Source organism: Daphnia magna, linkage group LG8 (assembly GCF_020631705.1).
Source record: "Daphnia magna isolate NIES linkage group LG8, ASM2063170v1.1, whole genome shotgun sequence".
In the NCBI taxonomy this organism is placed as follows: domain Eukaryota; kingdom Metazoa; phylum Arthropoda; class Branchiopoda; order Diplostraca; family Daphniidae; genus Daphnia; species Daphnia magna.
Genome location: NC_059189.1, coordinates 621,729 through 645,101, shown reverse-complemented (window position 1 = coordinate 645,101; position 23,373 = coordinate 621,729). Strand labels below are relative to the sequence as shown.

The window sequence follows — 23,373 nt, the reverse complement described above, 5'->3', positions numbered from 1 at the left end:
AGATATTGGTTACTGAACATCCTCATGGCCATTTATTGGTAATTAAGGAGAGAGAGAGAAAAAAACGGGGCATACATTTCTTTTTCCCCGCTTTCTTTTTGTTGATGGTTTAGGCTTTCCTTTTTATAAGCGTAGCGTTGCCGTGGTGCTAGTTACAGAGTTGAAAATAAAAGTGTTATCCAGCGGAACGTACTGCTTCGTGATGAGCTTGATGACTTCTTGGGCGGCACACCCACCTGAAAAATACCACGATAACACATAACAGAATGTTAAGACATCAAAAAGTTAAACGAGAAGCGCCTGCGGCTTCCTGAACAAAAAAAGGCAAAGGGCATCGAAAACGACGATTGCTGGTATTTGGGTCTGACAAGCGACTTACCAATAAAAGCCGCAACGGCATGCAATTCGGCCGCACCGTAGCGACACATTTCATGAAGATTGTCGTCTTTGGAAAGACTACCGCCTTGGCAACCCAAATCGTTTAGAAGACGAGAGAAACAGCCCTGAATTGCCGAATCGTGATCAATAAAGTCGACGCAAACATTATCACAAATATCCCTCACCTTTAATTTAGCTATATCAGTCTCGACATTGTCGTCATAATAACCAGGAAATGATCCATTTTCTGTATGAAATTTGTTCACAGCTCTCAACAGAAGATAGTGAAGCCATGGGCTGTCTGGTTCCTCCAACTGCTGGTCTGTTTTAAACAAAATATCGATTTTACAGTTAACAGGAAACTGACGTGATCTATCTAACACGTGATCTATCTAACACTTACTGATATCTACATCTGGAGGAAGTTGTTTGCCATCCAATTCTTCCGCCAAGCAACTGCCTCGTATCATTCGTAATTCAGATGAATGTCTGCAAAAGAGTTTGACGTCATTCTCGATCACTGATTCACCAGCCCAACCTCGTTCCTTCAATATAGTTTGTACGTGACGCCACACGTGCTCAGCATCTTTAGATGCTTGCTCACGATATCTAAAGCCATTATTAATGTCATGGGCATGAAAAGACTGCGTTTTTACTTTCTTTTAGTCTTTATGAACTGCGTTCTTACACATTCTGCAGAGCAATGTAGCGTTGCGAATCTGAGGTCATGTCGGGAAGAGAGCCGCGTAGAGGAAGTACTCCGTTTCCTTCCTTTTCAACAAATTCTTTCACGGCGCGAGCAATAATCCAGAAGGAATTTTTTTCTTTGAGGCGAATACACTGGTCGTCATTCAAGATCTTTTGCACGTTAGATGGAACTTGGGTTTTCGTTAGAGCTGTGTTGACCGCTTTAATGGCTTCGGCCACGTTTTCCTCGTCACCCGAATTGCTGTCTTCTTCTTCGACGATACCATATCCTAGTTCTGAAATCAACATAAAGTTCACTGATTCAACGCACAGAGAAGGAAGCTTAGTATTTTCTATTTTACTAACCATTTTTAATAATATTTCTGAGAATCTCTTTTTCTTTATAATTTGATGGTGGATTAGGTCCATACCTATCATTCCAAATTTCTAATGCTTTGTACAATAACACCAAATAAGGTGTGTGACTGAATTGCTTGTGATTCATTTCTGGTAGCTTGATTGTGTCCATAAATTCTTTCAACCCAGGAAATGGCTTGTCAAGTCTTAGGTCTTCCAGCAAATTATCTGGATGGGATTCAATGATGCAGAGTTCGCTGACTTGAAGACGAATGGAGCCAATGAACCCATAGGATACAGATACGACAAGTGGCACATTGTTTTGCCACAAATTAGACGACAATGAATGCAACGACCTGTGAAAAATGAAGCAATGTTTAAGAAATTTCTTACTCATAAATATGATGTGTTATACATACTTTTCGGTGAGGCCTGTGGCAATCACGACTGAGAAGGAACAAAAAAAATCTGGATTATTCGATAAAAGTTGATCACAGGTTTCCTCTATGTAGTCGCCTTTTACATCTGAGTTGAGCTCCATCAATAACTGAGTTGCCACATGGGCACGAGGCTTCCCAATTTTTGAATGATCGAGAAAAAAACTGCAGGAAAGGGATATCAGCTAGTGTGTGACAAAAATAGTGTTTCTCAAAAAGGTTTACTTGTTCCCTGCATCTTCACCAGTAACTAAAGCTCCATCTACTATCGTAAAAGAACCAATTCCAGGCAAGACAAGAGATTTTAAAATTTCCGTCCCTGTTGCGGTTGCGTTAATTAAACACACATTTGCACTCTCCAATGCAGTTTGGCCATGGTCCCCCCAAAGCCTGACAATGAGACAAATAAAAAATGTGTTCGTCCCACAAAACGTCAATTCCAAAATTATACCTTAATTGCCGGTCATATTTTTTACTTTTGTCTGATATTTGGCCCGGTGACTTGGGTGATGGGGAAGCCATGCTTCGGTGCTTCCGGTCCTCTAGCAAACCTCTTACGCGCCCAATCAGGCAAAAAATGAAATGAATCTTTATGAATTGTTTTTGCCACGGTCAACGCCATCTAGCAATAGCCATATTAACGCACAATCATGACTCGTGATCTAGCGACATCTCTTAGGCATACTATAAACCTTGAGGGAGGGAAAATTGTCCCTTTAAAAAACGAATAAAGAAAGAAAACCAAAAGTATCTAATCAATTGACTTGTATCGATCGACTTCCTTAGAGAGAAGCCCACAAGCCATAATTATTGTATTTCTTGTGCATTGACTTTATGTTGCCACGTTACCATAAAGCTCCTTTTTTTGCTCCTTCGACTTAGTCTTTCGAAATCGCAGCAAGGGCAAGAAAAGTGTTTGGCAGAGAACAATCGATTGCACGCGTGCCGATGTCCAATACAAAAATTTCTATCGTCGTTCCATCGTTTAGAAAAGGATTCTTTATATCAGTATCGGCAGTAATAGCCTGCCTTAGACTTCGTGATGGGCCCCATCTTTTTTATGCCATGAAATTTCAGGCATATGTTAACATTCGGTAGCAGTCGACTGTAAATAGAAAAAAAGAGGGAGGCGGAGTAAGGGTTCACGCCGAGAATGAGAAGGGGGCGAGGTGTATGGTGTGCCTTTTTTTTTCCCCCATAATATAAAAGACTTTGATGTCTAAAAAGGGGGAAAGAAGACGATCATGAGGGAGGGGTGGTCTAAACTCAACGAGATGGAACGAACAAGCCGAGTCTCCACGAGCAACCTACCAAAAAAAAAAGGATCCCAAGATGTCGTTGTGCTCCTACTACTGTTTAACTTCTTGTCAGCGGCTCGGGTCGCTTTTACACGGGTCATGAAGTTTACAACTATTTATGTTACGATAGTACGGATCAAGTTACTTAATGCAACAGAGCACTGCTAGCTTAAGCTCAGCTCTCATTCCTTGGCCATTGTGCCTGCATAATCGACCGATCAGCGAGTCATCTAGGCGGTTTTTTCTTACCGTCCTACCCCGTGTCCGCGTACAGGACGAACTACATTTTTTAGGTTGTCTTGTGTGTGTAGTGTAATAAATCGCCTTGATTACATAATAATATTAATAATAACGTATCAGGCTAGAAAACCAAAATGAAATTAAATAGAAGGGGGAGTAGATGAGAAACGTATTACTGAAAAATTCTACTACGAAAATGTGACTAGCCACGCAGAGAATTCAATGAAAAACAAACAGGGGGGCGGGGGGTGGGATGGGCTTTAATGTCTTTCGGTTACATGACAAAAGGGACACATTTTGGAAATGGTTTATATAAGACGTGACGAAACAAAAATTGGGACTAGATTAATCAAGGGAGTGGTCACGATCGTAGAGTACAGTCAGAGGGATAGAGAGATAGTGAAGGAACCGATTCGGAAATTGGAACGAACTTCCTGGTCCCTCTAAATATTTAAGAACGACTGGGGATAAAACAAAAACATTGCAGATGTACACACAAAAACGAATGAGTTACATACAGAAATTCATATCAATTATCATCCTTCCGTGAATCGCAAAATATAAAACAAGTTGTACGGGGGTATAGGCCTAAATAGATATTCACGTTTTCCGATAACATTACGACTAGTTTTTTTGTTTGTTTTTTAAATAATTAATACATCGTTTTATGGATTCAGTCACAATCGTCTTAAACACTTGCAAGGATATTTCACAGCTACTGACGCAAATGGCTTCCTTTGGGAACTAAATTCAAAGAGTTGGAACGTGAAAACAATTACATCCTTTTACGGCGCGTCTTACCATGAATTGTATATCAACAAAGTTAAAACCGTCGGGAACCGATGAGGTCGAGATCAAACTATTTACACTGGCAAGGACGAACCTTACAGCGGGGGGGAGGAAACGTACAGAAATCGAAAGCAGCGGCTTCCAACCAACAGGGAGAAGAAAAAGGTACAGGCCTAACATGTTGGCATCAAATTCGGAATCGCCATTGACTATGTACACACGCATGTACGCACACAAAGAGTGACAGCTAGTGAAAATATTCGATTCAGATCTCCAAAAATGCACCGTTTTAACATATAAATACACCAGACTTCAGTCAATCACACCAATTGAAACGAATAGAATAGCGTCATCACCACCAGAAAATGTAACATCGAAATGTGACAACAGGGCCGACGAGGAATGTAAAGAGGTGAAAAATGCAAGTTCGTTTATTTTTTATTTTTTTTTTGCCCTGGAACCGTTTTTTTTTAATCTTATTTCTTTCAAGCGTAGTGCGGATAGGAGCCGAGATGAGAAGTGACGTGACCCGGATGGTGGTGATGGTGGTGCTGCAGGGCGTGGCCGGCGCTCATGGGCATATTGGAATAGAGGTTAGCGGCGCTGAGATTGCCGCCGGGGTTAGTTGACCAGTAGGGCGACGGTGGTGGAAAGATGGCCCCAACGTTAAAACACACGTCTATGGGAACAAAAATAAATAAATAGTGGGGAAAAAAACAAAACATTATTTTTGAGATTCAAATATTCCATCCAAGCCAAACGTAGAAGTTCATTTTTTGTTTGTTTCGAAATAAATAATTTTGATTTGTTTTCATACCTGGGGACGAGCTCATGGCTGAATGAGCTCCGACCAGATTGAACTTGGATCCGGCGGCATGGTAAGACGTCATGAACAAGTCCGATTGGTATTTATAGGCCGGATCGGTGGGCGTCGGCTGTGTGGCTGCCGCCAGACCTTGGAAATCGAACTTGTATGCATAGCGTTTGCCGTGCACTTTGCTCATGATGTTCTTGTCGTAGTAATACCTTTACAAACATTAGTTGAATAGTGAAAAGGAGGAAGAATAGATTGGATGCTTAGCCTACTAACTAGCGAATAACTATAAAACATTCACACACACAAAAATAAAAAGTCTAATAAGACTTGATGGAAGAAGAAATGTGCTCCAATTAGATGAGCTATTCCATCTCGTAGTGCCCAGCCGCCTAGAAAGACGACAGTTGTGCCATTAGAAGCTTTTTAATAGGCCACGATCGACAGTATAATGAAGCGCGTTGGGTTTGTTAAGAGACGATTCGTTTCGTCCGCGCTCGTTAGAGCACCGCAGTCCTCCCATAGCCATTTAAAAACATCAAAGCTACTCTTCATCGTTTTCTGCCGAACGTTTCAAAACTTTCTCCATAAGAATACGGCAACGGTTGGCATAGCGTCACCCCTGTCAAAACATCATCTCCTCCTCTATCCAGACCAGATTTCGATGCAGGACGGCATGAACATGATTCACAAAATATGATTGGGATTATATTGTATACGGACGCAATATTGCCGTTCTCTCTCTGTATTTGGGTATGTACTGATCGAAAAAGAAAGATGTTACGCTTTTTTATTTATCAAGTTCGATGCGCATGTTGTGATTCTTTATTGCTTCACCCAACGCGTGTCTCCCCCCTCCTTCAATCCGGTGCTGTCTGTGTTGACCTTTCTGTCGACGAAGCTGATTCAGTCCTATTGTCATGGGCTTGCATTTCATCTATCGATTCCTACATGTAGTGCGCACTATTCCCTTCGCTCTTCCCATCAATATACGTACAATAATGCCCGCCGTGATCGCCCGTCATTGTAAGCCAGATATTTGTAAAGCTACTTTACGTATGGAAAGATTAGGATCATCTACAATCCTCCTCTATCATCACAACTATTTTTTTTTTATTTTTTGCATACCGAATGAGGATTACCCCTTCCTTTTTTCTATTCTTTAGGGAGCCTGGAATATGATGGATGACAGTTGCATATTAGTCCAACCTATAGCATCCGTCTGTGTGTACATATTGATGGATAGGCATGGGAAGGGGGGATCGTATGGATAAGACATTGTATACATACCGTAAAGCGCGGCTAAGTTTGTCGTAGTTCATGTTGGGTTTGGATTTCCGTTCACCCCAACGTCTGGCCACTTCGTCGGGATCGGTCAGTTTGAACTCGCCATTTGTGCCTTCCCAGGTGATGCAGGCCGCGTTCGACGAGTCGGACAGTAACTCCAGCAAAAACTGCCACAGCTGGATCTGGCCGGAACCTATCCGTCATAATGTTTGTCTTAGATTTGGTCTGTTGTCTTAAAAACAAAAAACTCCTTCCATCCATTACCTGAACTGGCCAATCTGCTACTGGTGGCACCAAACATTTGATACGGATCTGCACACGAACAAATAAATAAAACGTTCAATTGATTGATGTTCCATGCGGATGTTTTAAAAAACAAAAAGGAAGGAGTTGATTGATGGAAATGGAAAGAAGAGATAACAGATGACGATCGAGATGTTCATTTGAAGACATTGTTCCACAAGTGATTGAGCTCGAGTGCATAAGATGGCAGAGGTCAATACTCGAGGTTGTTATTAGGCCGTGTTCCTTTTTTCTTTTTTTTGATTGGACGGGAAAGGGGGGAGTAAAATTGATTGTTGATGAGATGATGACGAAATGGCTTCTCCGTCGATAGAAACGAGAGCGGGGGTCTTTCCCGGCATTATTGCTCATCTCGCCTCATTAGCGACACCCTTTTCGCAATCAAAAGCGCTCACTCATTTTGCTGGCCCTCATTGCTGCCGCTCGATTTGCGACAACGAGTTGGAAAAAGCAGGGGGGGAATTACATGTTGTGACCCCCTTCGGTTCATTCGCCAAGTGAGATAAAGGTTTTATCCTACCCAAGGATAAAGGGGACATTATAGTCAAGTACAGATGTTTATATCGGGTGATTTCGATGTTGTTTCCCGAACGAGAAATCATCGACAGTCTCTGATTAGCCAATCAACCAAGTCCAGCAGCCAATTTCTTTTGATCTTTTTTTTTCATCTTTTCTTTTTTTTTTTTTTACACGGCAACTATTGTCATATTCTCTCGTTCCTTTCATTTTTTTTGTTTGTTGAGCCGTGGCGGACTAACCTACAGGAAAACTGCAGAACTACAAAGTTGGAGGGGTAAAAAAAATAAAAAAAGGAACCCCTCGACTATGTAATCGTCCCTCTGATTAGCGCTAATTTCAACCCGCCCATCGATTCTGCCAGTTCACGCCACCCGCTGATTTTGAAACTCTTTCGTTATCCCTAGTGAAAAAAAACAAAACAAACAGATGTTATCTGCTTCGTGAACAGACTTTTCAAATTTGAGTTGCAAATGATTTTTTTTTTTTAAATCTCTCCCTAAAAATAAAGACCATTGATTCAAGACCTTCAAGCGATTGCGGATTTCATAGTTTTCCTATAGAAGCGAATAAATAAAGACAGCGAAACGGACCCCGTTGCGATGTCCAATTGTTCGCGTTTGTTTGCCGTCGCCGTCGTGACTGGGTGACAACGAGGGTGGGGAGAAAGAGAGTCTATATTAGATGAGGGAGGGCAAGCAGTCCAAATAGGCAAACAAATCGGACGGCCTGGCCATTCGTTGGCCGAGCAGTCCGAATAGATTACACAAAAACTATTCAAAGCCGTGCGGTCCGTCGGAAAATGGAAGAAGCCCGACCAGTTTTTCGGGACAAAATCTACAATTGTTTTTTGTTTACCTGACTGACGCAGGTGTTGGCTGTCGGTGGACGTGCTGGACGTCGTCTTGGCCACCACTGTGAGCGCTGTCGATGACGACGTATTGTGAGATCCATAACCTGTTTCAGTCAAGAGGGGGAAAAATACGGCACTCCATTAGTCAAACAACTTGATCGTGTGACGCGCCAGTCAATCATTGAAAACCGTTTAGGCCAATTTATTTTCCATTCCGTTTGAGGGAATGACGAAAATGTTGGCTATAAATGTAACTAAATAACCTGCACAGAGAGAGCGTGAAATTCGATTCGATCGGGTCCTGCTGGCTCAAATCATTCGGCATTTATGAGCCAACAATTCTCTCCCCCCTCTGACTCGCCATTGATTTACTGTAGACGATGGAACTGATGGAACTGATGGAACCAACAAAAAAATGAAATTGGTTGGCCTCTCCATATGTTTTCAACTCTATTGATAAAATAGCTGCAGAATCCCAACTGGGAAAATGATTTTTGGCATCAACTTTGTTATAGAACTTGAATGAAAACTGGCGCTCTTTCCCTATAAAAATCAAAACAAGATAACAGCAGAGAAAAGAAAGGACAAAAAAAGAAAAAGGGACGATCGAGTGGGAAGGCTAAACAAATAAAAGCGCCAAGCCAGCAGCACAAACCCAATTGCTACATAAATATCCATATGTCACATGACTATATAACGCGCGATCCGGCGCGCTCTCGAATCAAATTGCTGTGTCTGTTTCTGTTTCTTTTTCTTTTTTATTGTTGTTGTTGGTGTTGCTCAAAATTCTATTTTCTTCCCCTTCAGCTATGGCCGCTTCCCTCCCTGTGGCGATTCCGATTTTTATCGGCCAGATTCATTTACGTTATGACTATATGAAAACGAAAAAAAGAAAGAAGAAAACCAACAAAACACATGACGTACTATGGAAGCACATGAAATAGCCGGAACTGGACTCCCGATGAAGTTTACTATACCCCTAGGCCATGAATCACAATTGAATTTTTTTTATTTTGTCCTTGGAATTGAACTGTGATTGTTTGCCCATTGAAAAGGTACGATAATAAGCCAAAATTCAATTGGCCTTCAATCGATTTCGTTATCAAGACGCTTCCATTTGTTTTTGGAAATCTACAAGTGCTTTGCGTCATCAATCAATTCACCTTTTTTTTTCAATATGAAACTGATCGGTTTCTCCTTCAGTGATTCCTAGGCCTGGCAGACATCATCAATCACGATCCATTCGTCGGCTTACTGTCTAGTTGGTCGCATTCATGACCCAATACATGTAACTCTATTCCCTGTCTTGACCAAAAATAAAAAAAGAAAAAACCTTTTAACCAATCCTCACATTTGTAATTGATTAAATAATGAAAGCCAAAATTTAAGAAGAAAGAAACAAAAAAAAAAACAAAAAAATCAAATGAGATATAGCGACGTCGGACGTCTGGCGTGAGTGACAGGACAATTGTATAACTACGAGAGAGAGAGACTAGTCCCCCTTGTGTGATCTCGTTGGACCCCGACGCTTGCTCTACTGGCCTCAGGTTAAAACAAATATTTGCGTCATGGACGAAGACGAACAAGAAGGGACTGTCGATCGAGTGACGAAGAGGGGGATGGAATATACGTTTCTCGTCTCTCTCTCTTGATTGCGACCTCTCGTTCACTTCAAACTGGCGGACGCTGCCTTGATTCGAATCAACCTCTCTCACTTCCCAATCCTCTTGTTGCCTTTGCCAATATCCAGACGGCCCTACACACTGGCCGGGCCACCCTCTTTCGACCACCAACGCCGAGCTGCGTTCTAATATGTAAAGCGCCGCTGGCCGGTCTCTTTGTGTCGGCAGCGAAAGGGCATCCGACCTTCAGTGTCTTTATACGCAAAACACACACACACACGCAAGGGACACAGCTCTCTGGTCGTCTCAATCAACGACATAGACGCTTTTGTGATCTTTGATCTTTGCACCCACCATTCCAGGTGGCTTTCGCCACTCTGTTAACAAGGCGTCGTGGCCATATTTGCGTCTACGAATCATGGAATTAACGCCACTGTATATGGGCGTATCTATAGTAGGTGTTTGATGTTTTGACGAGGTTTAGGGGTGAGCAGCTTTCTTAACTATTACGGCCCACGCCAGTAAATGGCTTTCATAAGTTGACTATATAGTTTGAACGAGAAATCTAGGTCTAAACGACTTACCGGATGCCTGTGAAGCGGTGGGTGAAGTCCAGGCCGACTTGTAATTCGATTCTGTTTAAAGAGAACAAAACAGAGAGTTAGTCAAAGCCTTTGAGTGGTAGATGTAAACAGTTTGAAGGGGAAAAAATGCAAATAATCAAACAATTAGACTAGTGCAGTACCGCTAGTGAGCAACATCGGGAAATTGGTTATGGGTGCTGGCCTGCCAACTTGATCTTCGCTGCCACTGAACGGTTTCACGTCCAGCATTTCCAAAACAAAACAGATGACGGAAAGAATCGTCGTGCGCTTCAACGATGAAAAAACAATAGAGCAAAGGAAACGGTTTCAACTTTGAGATCGACACTTCTTTTTCAGTTCACTTTGTCTCTTCTTTACAACGTGGTCTTTAACGTCGTATGAATAATTCACGTTTGAAAAAAATAATAAAGTGGGACAGCACAAGATAAAGTCACGTCGCAAGATGGCGAAAGAATCACAACTTTTCTTTCTTTCGAAAAGCCAAATCAAAAGACTAAAAATAGAATTTAAACAAAAAGAAAAAAAAGAAAGTGATGATACGGGGAACGCAAGTGAAAGAGATGCAAAAAAGCGGAACTGGCGGCGGAATAGAAGACTCGGCTAGTGTGCAGGAAGTGAACTTCACGCTCTCATCTCGGATCTGAATCTATCGACGGGACGTGAACATCACAGGAAGGGGATGAAACGACGATGACACGTTTCCGTCGTCCCTTGACACCATATATCCCCACCACGCGGACGTAGCGGCAACCAAAGCAAGTCAACACTTTAGCCTTTTGCCCGTCGTCATGATGGCCTAGCCAAATAATAAAAAAAAAAAAAAGAAAGAAAAAGGGGCTATGCTCCTGCGCGATCCTCACCTACTTTTGTTGACGCCCATCGCGCGGCTCCTTACCGAGGGGAAAGAAGAGGGAGGAGTTTCCCTTTTGCCGTCAACGGCCAATCGCCGTGCGCGTTCAGGGAGCGTCGCGACGCAAAACCACACACCCACCCAACTATTGGCCGTATTCACCTCCCCCTCACTTTTGTTGATTTGCGGATATTTTTTTTTTACTTCCAAGAACGGACGTGTTGAGGGGGGGAATTCTGCGGGACACGAGCGGGAATTTCAATAGCCGTTCAATTTTTTTCTTTGAAAAATTAAATTTTAAAAATACCCCCCCCCCCCTCCAAAAAAAAGGGCTTTTCATAAATAGCCCCAAGGCTATACCACTTCCACCCAAACGTTAGGAAGAGTTAGCATCGAAGTTAAATATACATGCGCTAAAAGTCTATACACAATAGATGTGTAATGCATCTACCAACAGGATCAGCGGGTGGTCTGTGAGCCAAGGGTGGCGGTTCAGGTCGCAAGTCGCAAGTCACTTTCGGGAATAATAGTTTGGCGCGTGCGATATTACAACTGGAGAGGAGGAGTTCCCACACTCTATATACCCCGACGTGGATATTGTACGACCCCTGTCAACCAGCACGCACGGGACGCGCTGTCCTTTTTTTTTTCTTTTTCGAATTGTACAGTTCAGTGAAAAAGACACAGTCAGAGGGGTCGAAGCGCCCTACCCGTAAGTGGGGAGGAACAATACGCTCGTCAGGGCGGGCCAGGAGGTCGACGGCTAGTGACGTGGACAATATGCGCGCACAAGTCGTTAAAATCATTTGACTCTAGTACGGGCGTTCTTGTCCCCCCCCCCTTTTTTCTTTTCTTGCGACGGTACGTGCCGGTCAATGTGCGACGCTAGACTAAATGTATTTCGAAAACGCGTAGTTGTTTTTATTGCATTTAACGCAGAGTCTTGCGATGGCTGATGGTGAGTGACTCTTTAAAGGAGACTGGCCTTTTGAACGGAGAGGCACGTGCTCCTTTAATGCATTACAAGCGAGGGTTTAATCGAGCTGAATGCAATCGCTTGGCTGGATCGGTGAATGGCATTACGAGGGGACTCGGGTAAATACATATGCTACATTAGTTGAAGCCAAAGGATGATCTACATTATCTTCTTGCTATATACAAAAGATTGGCCATGTACACGGGAAGGCGGCTAAATAGATAGGAACATCACTTTATCTGAGACTTTTTTTATTTTTGTAATCCTTGGTCGGTTCGTTTCGATGTCACGACAATGGAAATTCGTGACGTATACGAGATGTTTTCGCATCTTTAGCTCTGACTCTTTTCTCTGTCTTTATTTAGACACTATTTATGTTGATTGAATTAAAAGAAAGAAGGCTCGTTACCGACCGATAAGAGCCTTCTTAATGATATATTCGACGGTTATATTCGAATAGCTGAACAATGATGGGTTGATAATAGGACCATTATGTGCGATTGTATGGAGATGTCACTAGGGATGAAGTTGATTTAGATCGATCCGTAAATAGAGAAAAAGAGACGAGTTCATCTAGTGGAAGATTGCATAAATTGAGCGAGGGAGGGCGATAAGGACATGGGAGAGTGAGTCCGTGAATTGAAGAGGGGACATCGTGAATGGCGCCATTTTTCACGGTTCACGGCTCCTCTGTCATGTTCCCTTTACTCGTCCCTATTGTCCTGTACTGACTTCTCTTTCTTTTTTTACACAGTGTTGTACAGTACAGTACTGGGATGGCCGGCCTAATCCAAACTTTCCCACATCAAACACACCCTCCCACTCTACTCATCCCCCCATTCTTCTTGCCTATTTTTATTTCATTCCTTTTTTATTTTATTATTTTTTACTTTGTGTTAGGGCGCAAGAAGAGGGCGGAGAGATATGGCTGGGAAAATAGGGAAATCAAATGGCCAGCCAAAGCTTTTCTATTACAACAACAACAACAGTACTACTACTTGCTATACAGCTATTATAAACAGTGACGATTAAGACTGCACGGCATATCGTACACACACACTAGTCAACAATGCGTGACACGATAACCCAGCCTCATCGCTCCCAACCCTCAGCCGCGTTTTTTTTGTGTGTGTGTTCTTCCTATTTCAATTTTGTTTTTTTTCCTGTTTTTGTTATTGATGCGTGATTTATGAATAACTACTCTGCGTGTGTACTAGCCAGTCGTGTTCATCAGTAATTAGCACTTGTCAAACGTCTTTTTTGGGGGGGAAACTAACTTACCACCCTTTAATCCCTGACGTCTAATCACAAGATTATGTTAAATCAAACTGACCGACATGGATCATTTAGTGCAACCGCATAACCGAAATTGAGTTAACCCGTTTGAAAAGAGAATTTACGGTTTAAAAAAAAATGTCCGTAACGCGGGGGCAACATCTCGTTTCCCTGGACGACAATAGGACACGCGCACGTCATACCATCTCACTCGTGACGTGATAATGAAAACCAACAAACGGGTGTTAATCAGTTTGAATTGTAGACTAGAGAACGAGGAAATTCAAAAGTTCTTTTTTTTTAAAAGGGGAGCATACGCAACAACAACAACAACAAAAAACATGTCAGTCCGGGACAATCGGGGGAGGGTGCGCGTTTGAACGAGTAAAGGGCGTCGGTGGTGGGAAAGGCTGGATCACATTGCGCTTTTTTTTTTGTGTCATGTTCCAAGTCTCTCTTTTTCTTTTCATTCGAAAAATGACGACGCACGCGCTCGACTCGATTTGCTCGGATGACTTTGCGCGATATAGTCGCACCCCCTCCCCCCTTCCTGCTTCAATAGGCTCTTTTTTTATATATTTTATTTTATAATGTAACAACATGCACCGTATGCGCCCCCTCAATCATCGTTTCAACTATTACAGCAGCGCCCAAGCCTTTCATTGGCAAGAAACAAAATCAGAAAAAAAAAAAAGGAGAAGGCGCGCAATCCATCAGGCAGGCAGGTCACGTGACCGGTTTTCTACCAGGATGTATGTGCCAATAAACATAAATTTCGCCGATGCCATTTTCCAAGGAAACGCTCTTTTTTTTGGGGGGGGGGTTAAGAAAAGAAAAACTTTCAACAATTGCAGTTCCACTACGAAACAACACTAACTCATAGCAGCGCAAAATCAATAGAAATAATTCAACTCGACGCTGTTTTTTTGCAACCGATACAAAAAATGGCTGCCTACCGCTTCGTTCAGAGTCTTTTTGAGCGTGCAACTATCAGTGACACATTTCATGTCAGGGGTGGTCGACGACTAGTTGTTGTTCCAATGCTCATCGACCGTCCGCACTAAGATAGATGGTGTGCATATCCATCAGCCACCACTTCCGCCTAGCCATCATTGCCTATCCGCTTTTGCGTGGGGGGGAAAGCAAGTCCTCCGGTGCCAAAAAAGAACTCTATCCTTTTCGTATTGTAGCTTCGACTGTTCTTTTTTTTTTCTTTTTTAACTTTCCGAGTATAAAGAGCTGAGGATTGTCCCTGATCCAGTCGAAATAAGCTACAACGCACAAGGGATATACGTTGCGTGCTAAAAAGCTTATAACAAAATAAATCACTTACCGAAATCGGGCGACGTCCTCGATTGATGAGAAGGACTCGATTGTTGTTGTTGCTGCTGCTGTTGTTGTTGCAACTGCTCCGCTTTACTTCCTTCATAGTGACACACATATTTTGTAAAAGAAAAAAGATGTCAGAAGTTACAGACCGAAATCGACTAGCGATTGCTTTCAACTTACTTTGATTGTTGCGTTTTTCAACGTTGCCAGTAGCGCCGGCCAAAGCGGATGAAGCGGCGAGTTTGGCGGAAGTCGTCGATGTTGCCAACAGACCGTTCTGCTGGCCGCCGACGTTGGATTCGTGTTGCTGTAAGGAGCCGACGGCCGCCGCGGCCACTGCGGCTGCGGCGAATCCAGCGGCGAAGTGAGACGTGGCCGAACTGGCCGGATTGACGACGCTGTGATGATGGCCGCCGGCTGTGGCCGTCACAGCCACTCCGGCGTGATAGTTTTGGTGATGATGATGGTGATGCACAGAATGGTGATGATGAGACGGACCTCCTCCCAGCGTCCCAGACGTCTGATGATGGTGGTGGTGGTGATGATTGCCAGACGAGGCCACCACAGAGCCGGAAGACACCGAAGAACCAATAGCCGACGAGTGTACAGGCAGGTGATGATGTCCGCCATGACCCGATCCTCCCAAAAAATTCTTGACTCCCCCCCCATTGCGCTGATGATGTTGTTGCGCCTGTTGCTCAATACTTTGCTTCAATTGCTCTAAAGTGGTCGGACTGGCGAACGTCGGGAATCTGAAACCATTTGCACATTGAACACTCACATTGAAACAAAAAAACAAAACAGAGCACCTTCTCTTTACCTGGATGTGTAGGCAGCGGCGGCGGCGGTGGCCCACGGAGCGGCGGCCGATTCGGGTGTGACACCGGTGATGTTAACGCCGATATTGACCGAAAGATTGACTCCCGCTGCACTGACACCGAAACCGGCCGTGGCCAGTTGCTGGGCGGCCGTTTGCTGCTGTTGCGAGGCAATCGTCGTCGAGGAGGTCGCCATGTTGTTGTTGTCGCTGTTGTTGGCCGCACTTTCTTCCGATTTGACGACGGTGGCGGTCGGGGCAGACGAACCTTGGCCGACCAATTGGTGTCCCAGCTGATGATGGGAGTGCGGCGGGCTGACATGGCCGCCGCTGTGATGATGCAACGCATGTTGAGATGACGTGTGATGCGACGGGTGATTGTGGCCGCTTCCGTGATGAATCTGCTGGTGATGGTGGAGACTCGCTGTTACGTTGTAGTTTTTACCGCCTCCAGTCGAGGCTGGTCCGCCACTGCTGAAATCCATTCCCGTCAATTCGTTTCTTTTGTTTCTTCTAATAAAAAGAAAAAACACAAAACAAAAAAGCGAAAACGAATTGAAAATTCAATCATTGGATCCGTTCAAATTGTATAGAAATGAAACGCAATGAACGCGTAAATGCAGTGACTTGATTTTGCTGTTCGCCTAATAGGAAAAATGAAGAACAACATTACAGAAATTCGTACGTAATACGAAAAGCTTAAGGGCAAATGCATGCGCGGGAGGGCGCTTGATCAAGGTTGATGCGCTTCCGCGGAGCGCCGGAACTTGTCATTTGCGACAGGAAGCAACCGAAATTGACAAACGTCGTTCGTGTTCAATCTACCCAACCTCCTTCGTCTCTCTTTTCACCACCACCCCCAGCCCTGAACTCTCACTCAACATACGCCAACTCCCTTAAACATAAAAATACGCACTCTTTTATCCCGCACTAAAAACCGGCCTTCAATAAACAGAGGAGACCAAACGCAAAATAAAAAAGGACTCGACCTACTAAAAAGAAAAACGATGGCCCGTCCATTTCACTTAAAAATCAAATTCAGATGCTCAAATTAAAAGAAAAAAGGAAACAAGAAAAACGTATAGACGAATAAAAGAATGTGTTGCATATTATTTACCTGGGCAGAGAAATTGGCCGACCAAAAATAAACGATGATCTAGTTGTCTAGCGAGAAGATCGACCGACTGCCAAATGTTCCTCGGCAGAACGCGTACACGCACCCAACAATAAAATAAATCAAGAAAAAAGAAAAAAAAGGTGGTGCCTTTTTGGACGGCACTTTCCGTTTCCTGCGGACCGGATCTCTCTTGGCCAGAGATTCACCGGATCGTGCGGCCGGAAGAACAGTTGTCGAGACGGTTCTTCTCGGCTTCTTATAAGGGCGGGCACTTTGAAATTCGAGCACTTTCACGACAGACGGCAAAAGGCAAGTTGATAGTTCAACAGCACACGGCGGATTTCATTTCCCCTCTAAATTGCGGATGCACTTTGAAATGCTTTGGAAGTTGGAGCTTGTTAGGACGGATTGGAACACTGGCAGCCAATTTCAACGTGATCACCTCAACGAGGAGGTGAACGACAAAGAGGCGGACGAGAAGGAAGTGCTGAAACAAAAGAAAAGAAAAAAAAAAAGAGAAACGAGCGTCGAAGAAGAACAAGGACAGCTGATAAAGGGTTGTCCGTACTATGCAACACTTGAAAAAGAATGTGCACGGAACGGTACGACTTGAGCACTGGGCAACGGAGTGAATCGACAAGAAGCCGGTTGCGGATGGCGGCAGGCCGGGATCGTTGTCTATTTCTATCTATCTGGGACCACTTGCCTCGGAAGTTTGAACGGAAACTTCGCATCAGACCAGAGACACACACAAGGCAAAGAGAGAACCGCCGGATTCCTAGCTGCAGCTCCGGGCTTCCGACCGACACTCCCTCCTCCGGCCCCTCCTCTTTCCCAGATTTTCTCTCTCTCTCTCTCTCTCTCTCACATTTTTATCTCTTCATCTTCCTTTCCGAAGGATCTTTTTTCTTCTTCTCTCTTTTTCCCCAGATCTGTTTCTCTCCTCTCTTGGCCATTGCACTTCATTTGCAGGTCCCCCCTCCGCTCTTCCTTCGTCATCCTCAGTAGCAGCAACGGCGCTCCAATCTGCGCTGCCGGCCGACGGTAACTCCTCCTCCTAATGCCACTTTTGCCTCCACCCATTTCCTCATTCGCCTCTCCTCGTTCCGTTTGTTTTTCTTCTTTCGCCCAAGAGGTTGGCGAATGTTCTCCAGCAAAAGCTGCTCATTGGACAAGCCTACAACAATTTCGCTTGCGCTATAAACTCGTTCGGCATATTCGGAACGGAGGAAAGAAAGTCTTTTGTTTCCGTATTAATGAAAATTCATGTCGGATCTCCGCTCGTTCGTTTTTGGGGGCCTCGCTTCGGCAAACTCTTCGGTTCAATTTTTTTTTGCGCATGGGACGTGATTCCATCGTCTTGTTTTTCTTATGTAAGTGGTATTAATGGTGTTGTCATCATCCATCAAGGTTCCTCTTCTCTTTCATCCGATTGCCCTTCCCTTTTATTTTTCCTATATACCCCGAAGCAGAAAAGAGCTGCTAGAGAGTGCGGCAAAGTTTTAATGAAAAAAAAAGGGAACTGAATGAAAAAGCCGTACGATATATGGAGTGACGAATAACCAGGAAAAATATCATAACAGGGGAAAAAAAGTTAACGAAACGCTTTGGGTGGGATCCGCCCAGTAACACGACGATTAATGATCGTTTGATTGAACGGCACGCGCTTTTGATGCTTACCCGCTAAACAAACCAGAACAGTGTCTACATTTCGGGCAGGAAAAATTCCGCTTGAAAACACATTGCAAACGCTGCATTTAATAATGAAATGAAATCGTCCTAGGAAAACACGGACAACCTCGTTGAGCGGAGGTCACTTGTCTCGACATAGTGCAGCCACGACGACCTGGCGCTTTAGCAAGTTTCACTCTTAACGCAGCAGCCATTTAAGTTATACGTAAGCTACATACTCAATGTACATGATGGTGTGTGCCTCCTGAGCCGGCCATCCCTTTACGTCGCAAGAATATAGAGTGCGACAATGTGTACCTAACCATAAAGGACGTAGCACTCCTTTTTGTTTCGCGCCCCCCCCCCCCTTTTATATCGACACACACTTAATGACGAACTGGCACGCAATAATATGAGAAATCATAAGCACCTACGGTACGTACCAACATGGTGTTTGAGGTCTGCTCCCATCGCACCGGATCCATTGTTGGCCGGTTGGCGTCTGAAGAAGGAGGTTCCCTTTTAACGCTGGGCGGCTGCCCGCTAATGGATTCTCTCTTTCTATACACACATTTGTCCTCTTCTTTCTTCCTCTCCCCCACCCCGAATATCGGACGGTTGCGGTCGACTGTGCAAGCCCTCCACGCGGCATTCCTGTCAAACTTTCGGATCAAAAATGAAACACACAAAAAAAAATGTGGGATGTAAGCTCACTGATAAATTCAAACAAACAGGGGAAACTGAAATGACGGCAGGTTGGTAAGCTAAAGGGGGAAATGTCGGCCTTTCAACGGGATGACCCGTTCGAGTGCTTCCTTGTCTTGGCGTCGGTGATGTATCAGCAACCGCAACCGCTCCCTTCTAATGACGACTGCCCCTACTGGCTTTTTGTGCAACTCTCTTCTGTATAGATTTTTAAAGACTGCCTTATACAACCCGTTCCACGACCCCCCCCCTCGCCACCGAAAGACACTTAGAAACTCATCTTATTCGGCTACTTTCTATTCGTTTCTCTATTGTACGAATGCCGAGTTGTTGTTGTGTGGCTACTTGACAGTCACTGGAGATTCATGTGCATGGGGTGTAGGAGGAGGAGTAGATCGGAGGGGACACCAAACATTAGCGTGGATGTCATGGGAAAACACGGAGCGGCCGACCGATTCGCCGCACCCGCCATTGATCATCATCCTCCCCCTACTTCACACACTCGAGAGTGACTACAACATCAACTAGTAAATAGATACAGTAACATAAATGCTGATTAGTCAGACTACCGCTACACTCTCGACTCTATCAATGCTAATCGGCACGCGCCACTTGATTATTTTGAATTCTTCTCATTGACGCCAACGAATATAAAGAGGTGTTTGCTTTCAATTCGACACGTTCGAAAGAGATGCGATGGATAGCGAGAGAGAGAGAGAGATAAAGAAAAGAGAGGAGGAAATAAGACTTTGATGGCCTTTCACGTCCAATGACGCGTCTTTTTGCTTCATCTTTCTCTATTTAGCTCGACGATCGGAAGCTCCTTGAAATAGAAGACGGAGAAAAGACTAGACGCATAGCTTCGTGAGCGTGACTGGTTGCGCTGAACGGATAACAGACAGGCGGAAGAAGCGAGGCGCATCGCTTCGCTACCGGATTTTTGATTGACACAGCGCTGAATGCTCTCTTTCATTGCATGGCACGTGGTATCAATGACGTGCGCTCCTTTTTGATCTCTCGCATTTATTACAATAGCCTTTTTCTTTCAATTCTCGTCAGCAGCCCACCAAAATGAAATTCAAGGAACTCTGGCCTAACCCACGAACGGTTGTGCATAAATCCTTGGACCAGAAAAACTGATGGCGAGCTCTTAAACAAACAAAAAAAGCAGGCCACGTTCGATTGCCAAAGTGAAAAACGATCGCGATAAACAATTGCGTGCACGATGGATGGACCAAGAGGATTCACCGCTGCGGGACACGGGATAGCTTGCCCGCATATGGCAACTTTGCCCTATAAAGTATACACGCGTTTTGACGCTGCTGCATTGGATCGGATGCCAGGAACTATAAGGAAAAGATGGAGGACTCGGAAGCCGGATGACTGGGAAAAAAAAAAAGGAAGGAAGGAAGGATGGGCGAGAGAAGAGGGAGTGTATATGCTGTTATACACATAAGAGACTAAGAGAAATTGATAGAAGATGGGAAAGCCTCTGCATCTGCCAATGCGCATAGACTGAGAGAAATGAATACATCTACAGTAGCTCTACGATCTAACATGCACATATACCGCCGTATATATATATTTCTATCTTTCCATCTATCTAGATTTATTTATTTATATTTATAAATATATGAGCGCTACGTTCGCAGTTGTAGTCGCTCGTAGCGTCAGTGCCAGCAGAGAGAAAAGCAAAAGAGAGAAAGCATCAGTCTTGGCACACGAGCCGCGCGGTACTTCCGATCTCATCCGGTCGCTTCCGGCTCGACTTCCTGGCGCGCGTCGAGGTTCCTGCTGCTACCATAAAAAAAAAGACTCTCGGCACTGACGGGGAAAGGGGATCCGACTCTCTCCCTTCTGATAATAACTCCCGCCGACGCCGTCGTGTTCGATTTATAGCATATAGAGCAACTACCATAGAGAAACCTATTCCCCTCTTTGGCTTTTTTACATCTACATTGATGACGTCTCTCTTTTCCCAGAAAGCGATAAGCGCGCTTTCTAAATGTTATTGTTAGCTCGTTGGAAGAATTATGCTGGCGCAAACAAAATTTTCGATTTTGATTTTTAGACAGTCTTTTGATATATTCGAATTTTTTTTTTCCAATTTTGCCGATGGATTGACGTGTGCCAAAGAAGTACAAGAAAAAAAAATATCGGACGTTCAAAAATTGATCATTTAAAGACGGAAATAGCTGAAAAATAGTTTGTTTTTCCTGCGCTAATTGACGATTGGACAGCCTACAATCATCGACCTTAACAGCGGCAAAGATGGAAACGAAGGAAAAAAAATAACGTGAGAGTCGACTTACCCAAATTCACGACGTCCCATACCACGAACTAAGGAACTGGATGCGTGCGAATCGGATGAATGCAACGCGTTTAACAAATCGCTGAATCACAGAGAGACTCTGGGGCTGCAATCAAGCAAGGGTCAGCTTCCACGGTTGGCAATCACCACAGACCGGTTTCCCTGTGATACAACAACAACAAAAAAGGGAAAGAATGTAGCGCAATCGATCCACGTTTATGATGCACGTAAAATAAGAAAACGCATTTTTCGCTCTAACTCGTCAGAAAAAGGACTGGCAATTGATTATGTCGAACAAAATAAGATTTATAAACGATCCTTTATTTTTCTTTTCGCGTTCGTTTCCACTTGTCCTGTCTGTTAAACTGTCAGTCCACTAGGTGCTGTTGATTGAATCTGTTGGATCGGAAAGAACTTGTTCCTGTCCAAACAAGGAAATGTGTCGATGAATATCAACATTTCACGTTCGGACCGTCTTGTGATCGGTAGTGCAGAAAGTGACACTTTAATCTATTTCCTTCGGTGACTTGTTTGGAAAACAAGACAGCAAACAGAAGGAAACATTATACGTTTAGCCCATAACGGATAACTTCTCTCAGAGAAAATCACTGTGATTGCCTGGTTTCCCTTAGAAACGGTAAAATCCTGTTATCAATTTGACGATGTATCTTATTTCCTTAATTCTCTAATGAACCAATAAACAACAGAATTCATTACGGCGATCTATGAGTAGTCAAAGTCTCTTTATCGTCCCGTTCGGTACTTACTTTCCAAATCGGTGATGAGCGCCATCTGTGAACGCGAAAATACGATCACACACCAAAGTCCTGAAAACATTGGTTTTAAGCTGACCATATGGCACCGCTGCGCGTTGCACCTTGCGTCCAATTTCGTGGAGCAACACCTGTCAGATCGAGTGCTAAAAATAGTGTGTCTCGTTCACGTCCGTTCACGTACGATTTTCCCCCTTCAGTCAACATGGCTTCCACGAACGGTGATTCCAATCTACTGCGTAATTGCCGAATTTAGTTTTCATTTTGAAGTTTCTAGAGTCGGCTTATTATTCTTGCTGTGCGGCTCGATCGGTTCACCTCAGATTCCACCCCGATGACGATTGCATCGACGTGTTCTACAACGAGGTCACGGTGGAGAGAACGACGCCTGGCTCTTACTTTATGGTCTGCGGCTGGAGCTGCGGCTACTTCGGCATCCAGCAGCTCACCGAAGACATGAACCAAGAAAAGGTGGACCAGTTTCTCCTTCACTTCAGTGCTAATCGATTGCAATTGAGAACGTGCAAACGTGTTGTCGTAGGTTGCGCTCTTCTCGGTTTGGGATCCCACAACTGGCGACGATCCCAATCGAGTAGCACCTACGGACAGGGTGGTGGTGGAAAACGCCGGCCAGGGGGTCGAAGTGGACCGCTTTGGTGGTGAAGGCACAGGAGCGAAATTAATGACTCCTTTGCCATGGGAAATCGGTGAAACTGTGGCCTGTTTCGTTAGGGCTCACCGAGAAGGCGATCGTTCTTGCTACACGGGCTGGATCAGACCTTCGGCAACGAGCAATTGGCGATGTCTGGGTACGCTGAAAACTCGAGCAGGAGGTGCGCTCCTGACTTGTTTGTACTCGTTTATCGAAGACTTCCGTCGTGATTTTTGCAGTGCCGGTCAGAACCGTCAAGCCTCGTTCAGCAACGGATGGGTATGCTTTCTCTTTTTCATTTGTTTGTGTGTTTTACGGTTGACGTTTTGCGATTTTTTGAACGACAGGTAAGGAAAGCAGGTCCACCGTCCAGTTGGTGTTCCCTTTCCACAGCTGACTTCACCGCCTCGGACGCAGAGTGGGAGGCCAAAGAGACCATCGACGCTGGCGCATGCACCAGGGGCTTTTATCTCAGTACGGGAGGGGACGTTTGCTCTTCCGTCGACGTCGGTTGTCGGATTGACTGCAGCCATATCCGCCGCCGGCCACCGATTTTACCGCTGCCTTAAATCATCCAACTCACCTGTCCATGTACCAAGGCTTGTTTGTAATTATGTAACAAATAACAGCATAAAATAAGAATATTCTCTCAATGGCTTTTTTTTCTCCATCCCCTACGGACAATATTCAAATAAAACATTTTTTTGGAAT

The 23,373-nt window shown here is 44.3% G+C and overlaps 3 protein-coding genes across 7 annotated transcripts; 1 reads left to right on the top strand and 2 right to left on the bottom strand.

Annotated features, from left to right (window-relative positions):
• Positions 1-5: 5 nt before the first annotated feature.
• LOC116929238 (NEDD8-activating enzyme E1 regulatory subunit) lies at positions 6-2,465 on the bottom strand. The gene is made up of 9 exons (XM_032936410.2): positions 2,311-2,465; positions 2,085-2,249; positions 1,842-2,024; positions 1,432-1,778; positions 1,067-1,361; positions 782-987; positions 564-700; positions 380-503; positions 6-236 (listed from the first exon to the last, which is right to left on the bottom strand). The coding sequence occupies exons 1-9, from the start codon at positions 2,379-2,381 to the stop codon at positions 124-126; spliced, it is 1,641 nt and encodes a 546-aa protein (XP_032792301.2). The 5' UTR covers positions 2,382-2,465; the 3' UTR covers positions 6-123.
• Positions 2,466-3,454: 989 nt separating this feature from the next.
• LOC116929823 (DNA-binding protein D-ETS-3) lies at positions 3,455-22,141 on the bottom strand. Of its 5 annotated transcripts, XM_032937178.2 has the most exons (13): positions 22,005-22,141; positions 21,239-21,399; positions 18,665-18,883; positions 16,551-17,037; positions 15,437-15,946; positions 14,797-15,368; positions 14,621-14,710; positions 10,166-10,216; positions 7,965-8,063; positions 6,552-6,599; positions 6,291-6,480; positions 5,004-5,212; positions 3,455-4,865 (listed from the first exon to the last, which is right to left on the bottom strand). In XM_032937178.2, the coding sequence occupies exons 5-13, from the start codon at positions 15,916-15,918 to the stop codon at positions 4,672-4,674; spliced, it is 1,935 nt and encodes a 644-aa protein (XP_032793069.2). In that variant the 5' UTR covers positions 15,919-15,946; positions 16,551-17,037; positions 18,665-18,883; positions 21,239-21,399; positions 22,005-22,141; the 3' UTR covers positions 3,455-4,671. The 5 variants fall into 5 exon arrangements, with proteins under 5 accessions (XP_032793069.2, XP_032793070.2, XP_032793066.2 ...); XM_032937179.2 differs by lacking the exon at positions 16,551-17,037; XM_032937175.2 differs by lacking the exons at positions 16,551-17,037; positions 18,665-18,883.
• On the top strand, positions 22,093-23,315 carry LOC116929828. The gene is made up of 4 exons (XM_032937193.2): positions 22,093-22,231; positions 22,288-22,481; positions 22,552-22,941; positions 23,010-23,315. Exons 1-4 carry the CDS (start codon positions 22,093-22,095, stop codon positions 23,229-23,231), a joined length of 945 nt encoding a protein of 314 aa, XP_032793084.2. The 3' UTR covers positions 23,232-23,315.
• Positions 23,316-23,373: the final 58 nt, after the last annotated feature.